Source organism: Atta colombica, unplaced genomic scaffold, assembly GCF_001594045.1.
Source record: "Atta colombica isolate Treedump-2 unplaced genomic scaffold, Acol1.0 scaffold9, whole genome shotgun sequence".
Taxonomy (NCBI): Eukaryota; Metazoa; Arthropoda; class Insecta; order Hymenoptera; family Formicidae; genus Atta; species Atta colombica.
In genome coordinates, this window is record NW_017259583.1 from 5,033,359 (window position 1) to 5,039,505 (window position 6,147).

General features: G+C 30.3%; 1 protein-coding gene across 1 annotated transcript in view; it reads left to right on the forward strand.

Moving 5' to 3' along the window:
- The window catches only part of LOC108693303 (prostaglandin reductase 1-like), a 5,648-nt gene extending 4,141 nt beyond the window's left edge, over nucleotides 1-1,507 (forward strand). The window contains exons 3-4 of the mRNA XM_018202181.1: nucleotides 40-313; nucleotides 754-1,507. Coding sequence (XP_018057670.1) covers nucleotides 40-313; nucleotides 754-1,089 — 610 coding nt within the window. The 3' untranslated portion in view covers nucleotides 1,090-1,507. The remainder of the gene's footprint in view (nucleotides 1-39; nucleotides 314-753) is intronic.
- Nucleotides 1,508-6,147: the final 4,640 nt, after the last annotated feature.

The window sequence follows — 6,147 nt, forward strand, 5'->3', positions numbered from 1 at the left end:
CCTCCTTCTTTCTTTTTCTTTTTTCTTTCTTGTTAACAGTAACACAGCATATTTCGGTTTGCTGGAAATATGCAAACCGAAGTCTGGCGAAACAATCGTCATCAGTGGAGCCGCAGGTGCGGTCGGCTCACACGTGGGCCAGATCGCTAAAATTTTGGGCTTAAATGTTATCGGTATATGCGGCTCCGATGAGAAGTGTAAGTGGCTTACTGAGGAAATGGGTTTCGATTTTGCCATCAATTACAAGACCGTACCAGTCTCAGCCAGATTACGCGAAGTTGCTCCGCAAGGCGTGGATTGCTACTTTGACAATGTACGTATTAATAATTGTGCCTTTTATATATAATTTAACGCAATTAAACACAAATTTTTCGATATGATCAAAGATGACTTTCATGTATAGTTTTCAAACTTTTTATGTTACATCAAATTCTATTAATATTGTAATTATCAATGATTTCTATTATTTGTATATATATTTTCACTATAATTAGTTTACAATTATATATAAAATTATTCAAATTAATAACGGGATGTTTTTTTAAGATTTTCCGTGATTTTTTTTTGTAATACGTAAATAATTAAAACGATCAATTTACTTTCCTCTTTATTCCTTTCTTTCAAAAATTAAACATACTTTTGATAATTCTAAAGTTAACATAAATCTATTTTAAAATATTATGTTCTGAAAAATATTATGTTCTTCTCTGTGATTAGTTATTGAGATCTAATCCATGCTTATTGAATTTACAGGTCGGTGGAGATATCGCTGGTACAGTCATGTATCAAATGAATCTGTATGGTCGGGTAGCCGTGTGCGGCAGCATCTCAAGCTATGACGCCAAGTCCTTGCCCAAGTGTACAATTTTGCAACCTGCTATATTGTTAAACCAACTGAAGGTAGAGGGCTTTATTGTCAAACGTTGGTTAGACCGATGGAATGAAGGAATCATGCAAAATCTTCGATGGATACGCGAGGGCAAGCTTCGTTACCGTGAGACCGTAACTAAAGGCTTTGAGAATATGTTCGATGCCTTCATCGGCATGATGCGTGGCGAGAACATCGGCAAAGCAATCGTCCAAATATAGATATCATGATATCAACAGGCATTTCTTCTTAATATTCCTGCTCATTTATAATTTTACAATTGCATTTGAAATGTTTTCTATATTTGTGCTTAATGTTTTTTTAAATAATAATCATGCATTTAGACATTTAAATTTTGTAGGGAAAACCATGAATTATTATAAATATGGAATGGAATTTATGTAATCGATAGAGATATTCTATTTTTATATGAAAATTGGGATCCAGTTGATAAGAATCCATTAAGATCGTTTATATGTATATTATGTACACATCTTATCTATCGAACATGTATGTGTAAGTCGCATTCTGATTAGCAGAATTTTTCTTCGATGAATATGATATAATTATTATATGTAATGTATTATATAACTAACTGTTGTAATTGCGATGAAAATAAAGATAATTTAGATAAATTAATTCTAATAGAATTATCATTCTGTTAATGTGATAATACTATTCATAATTTTTATTTTAGCACTTACCTAGCAGAATCGTAGATCAGTTATAATAATTCAAATATTATAACTGAGTTATAGTTCATATTAAGTTAATATTAAGTTATAGTTGCATATATATATATATATATTTTCACTAATTAGTTTACAATTATATATAAAATTATTCAAATTAATAACGGGATGTTTTTTAAGATTTTCCGTGATTTTTTTTTTATAATAAATAATTAAAATGATCAATATACTTTTTTCTTTATTCCTTTCTTTCAAAAATTAAACACACTTTTGCTTTGATAATTCTAGAGTTAACATAAATCTAATTTTAAAATATTATGTTCTGAAAAATATTATGTTCTTCTCTATAATTAGGTATTGAAATCTAATCCACGCTTATTAAATTTGCAGGTCCCCGGTGAGGATATTTCTGGTACAGTCATGTATCAAATAAATCTGTATGGACAGCTGTGTGCGGTAGCATCTCGAGCTACGACGCCAATTAAATTACTGGATAAGATTTTGATAAGCTTTATCTGTAATCTCTTTACCCCTATTTTAAGGTTGCGTTTTGAGAAGCGCGCTATAAGTGCTGTTTGTGTAATATTATCTTTGTAATTATCTTGTGTAATTTATCTTACGTCTAATGATGAAGATAGAAATAATGACATAAATAGCGCTCCCCAAACGCAGTCTATTATGAATTGAGCTTATTTCAGTATATAAACGCATTCGGATTATTTATATTACTTGCGAGTATAAAAGATCATGGAGAATAAGTTCAAAGCAGTGCGACGTGAGCTGTCATGAATCCCAGAGGCGCGATTTCGTAATTGTCTTTGCACGCCTATCGAATAAAATGAAATTGTATAAATTGTACAAATTGGAATTTCTGCATTAAATATAAAATGTGAATACATGTGCAAATTTGTAGCTATGACCACGTGACAGTCAATATTTCTAGCTTTGTGGATTGCTACTTTGATAACGTACGAATTTATAAAATATTGTATTTTTTTTTATTAAACGCGAATTTTTTATTAAACCTGACTTTTTTCAATATGATCAAAGATAGTCATTCTATCAAAAATGGAAGATTATCGTTTGCTGTAACTCAAAATTTTTACGTTATCATAATTAATCAATACAACAATACCGATTTTCCAATATCTTGTTTAAAAAGTCCGATAGAATAAAATAGGAAAAAAACTCTATCTGATTAAATCGTATTTTTGGTTTGTAAATTTTATTTTTTAGATTATTTATCTGAAATATTTTATAGATTTTATATCTACAAAAATCTTCACTGAATCAATTTACTTTATGGATCACATTTTTTTTCACATATGATTATATTTGACATTTCTAATAATCATATAATACAAAAAAATTGTTTGATATAAATCCATTGGGGGCACAAAAATAGTCCTGTGACTCTTTCCAACATTTATTGACTTTGGAGGTCAGTGGAGGTATCTCTGGTATGGTCACATATCAAATGAATCCGTTTGGTTGGGCCGTGTGTGGCAGCCTCTCGAGTTATAACGCGGATCTGGTCTTAAAGGTTTCTGCAATCTGCTATATTGTTAAACCGATTGAAGATGGAAGGTTTTATTGTTAGACGTTGGTCGGACCGATGGAATGAAGGAATCATGCAGAATCTGCAATGGATACGCGAGGGCAAACTTCGTTATCTTGAAACTGTGACTAATGACTTTGAGAATATATTTGATGCCTTTGTCGGCTTTGCGCGGCGATAACATCGTTAGCCTAGTTAGATAGATTAATATCGGCAAAGCGATCGTTCAGGCTTAGATATCAATGCGCGCGTTTGGCCGGACAAAACTGTTCGCCGAGTGATTGAATATGATTGGTTGACTCTATAAGTAATAACCATATTTATTTGTTCAGTAAGCAGATTAGCTGCTTTGACTTGAACACTCAGTCCAATTAGGCATTCCAAAGATATTTCTTACAAGTATTTTTGTTCGTTTACAATTTCACAATTATATTTGCAATGTTTTCCATATTTTTGAAAAATTGAAAACACGAATTTCGAATTTTATATTCTCAGAGATCCTTAATTTTTTTAATAATAATCAAACATTTAAACGTTTAAAGTGCGTAATTAATCAGCATATATTTGAGAATTAAAACATCTGTTTGCGTTACATCCAAACTTTGACTAAAAAAAGTTAGATATTCTTAAATCTCAAAAAGTTGGATATTCTAAAATGTCGTAAATATAAATTATTTTAGTATATTACATGCTCGCGTATAAAATATATGTGAATTAGCGCATAATTTATGTGAATTAAACGTATGCATTAAACTACGCATACGCCATGTCACAAATGAATATTTCCAATGTTAAAATAAATTTTTTTTCACAAATAATTGTATCTATTAATTTTTTATTATGACTTTGTATATACATACATATGATTCAATTTCTTGGCGATTATGAATTTAGAATATAGAAAAACTTTATATACAGTATTTATAAGAATATATTAGTTAAATTAACTGTTAATCTTAATTTATTGCCTTTTTAATATGGTACTTGTTAATACAACAAAATTTCCATTTCAGCGTTTATCTCCTAGAATATGAATACTATCGATAAGATATGATGATTCACAATATTCGACTTCCAAAATACCGGTCAAAAGGTTTCACAAGCTTCGGTCTGTTTGACTATATGAAGTCTGTCCCAAAAATATTCTCTGCATATATCTTTAATCTTGAGCATCCTATTATGGAAAGCAGATTTTATTATTATATGCAAGTATTTACAGTGGACTTTTAGAAGTATTTCCACCAAGCGACATGATCCCTGATAGCAGTCGGCAATGATACGCAGTTGTGTGAGCGTCGAAAACTCTGAGTGTCGCATTTCACAATGACTGAATGATAATGCACCTGCTCATTCAGCTCACCTGATTTAGAAGTTTTTAACTAAACAGCATTATTCAACTTCATCGCAGTCCAGAAATAGCCTCGTGTGACTTTCGGTTATTTCCTAAGTTGGAACATCCGTTGAAGAGCAAAAGATTTGACGATATTGAGAAAATAAAATAAAATGCGACGAGGAGACTGTTTGCTATCACAATAAATGACTTTCAGGATTGCTTTCGCAAGTGATTGACAGAAGGTCAAGGTTGTTTCGAAAAAAAAATTATTTTAAAGAAAGTTTCATATCACTCCGAATAGCTCTTTCTCATGATACAGGCAAAGATTGGATACTTTTGAGACAGACCTCGTACTTTTTAAGAGTTAATGTCAATCTATCTTACGTATCCGCGCATTTCAAACAATTTGTAAACAATTTTTACAAAAAGATCATGTTTAAATCAATACAGCGTGAGATATCGTGGGACCGTTGTCGTTTCATTGCTCGTTCCCTTCACAATAATGGTGAAATTGCATTGAAGATTCCGAGAAATGTTTGCATTCGAAATTTTTCGTCGCAATCACATAAGATAGTAAAAGCAAGGAAATATGTGGTAGTAAATCATTTTGTTAATGAAGCGAAGCCGACGGATCTAAAACTGGTGGAAGAAGAGCTGCCGCTGTTGCAGAATGGAGGTAAAAAGAAAAGACGTCAATGTCCAGCTGTTAATCCGATATATACTGTCAGTATTGAAAATCTATAATATTTGTAACATGAACTATAGTTTTCAGTACTGACAATGTCGGAATACTTTTCATCTATGAGCGCATTAATGAGCGTATCCATTATTACAAACGGGCGATGTAATTATCCAATATGTTCTCCCAGTATTTTTTGTGAATATTAAAAAAAATGAGTTAGAAAGACATAGGAAAAATTGATAAAATTAAAAAATTAAAAAGGATTCATTTGTTATAAGTTTTATATATATAAAGGAAGAGAAATTCAAGGAACACACAAAGATTAATAAAAAATCAAAATGACTTTATTTTGATTTTTTGACATAGAAAGTTGTAGCTCCTTTTTTATTTTCTTCTTTATTTGATTTTTTAAATAATTAATAAATACAATTTAGGGCAAATAAATTTATATTCAAGAAAATAACAAATTTGAAGATATTAAAACAATTAAAATAAATATATAAAATATATAAAATATAAATAAGAACTCTCAATCTTAAACAATAAAATATAAATAATAATCCAGATAGGACTAATGAGAATCATACGCTGTTGTAAGAGCGGAAAGATAGGAAAAACAAATAATCCTCAGGTGTTGCTGGTTATCTTCATTCATCAATTTATTTCGAAAGCATATCACTTGTAGATTGAGTAAAAAGAAGTTCTGAGTTTCGTTTTTATCGTTTCCCATTGAATGTAATGTATGCTGCATTTCTGGCAATCTGGAAGTGACTTGCCTTTAATGAAAAAAATTGTTGATTTTGTATTCGCTAAGAATGATTTCAAAAGGAGCAGAAACGTTCAGAATAAATTGAAGATAATCAGCAACCTAAGGATTATTATTTTCTGTTTCTCCTATCTCTCCGCTCTTACAATAGCTCTTATGATTCTCATTAGCCCTATCTGGATTATTATTATTTATATTTTATTGTTTAAGATTGAAAGTTCTTATTTATATTTTATATTTTATATATT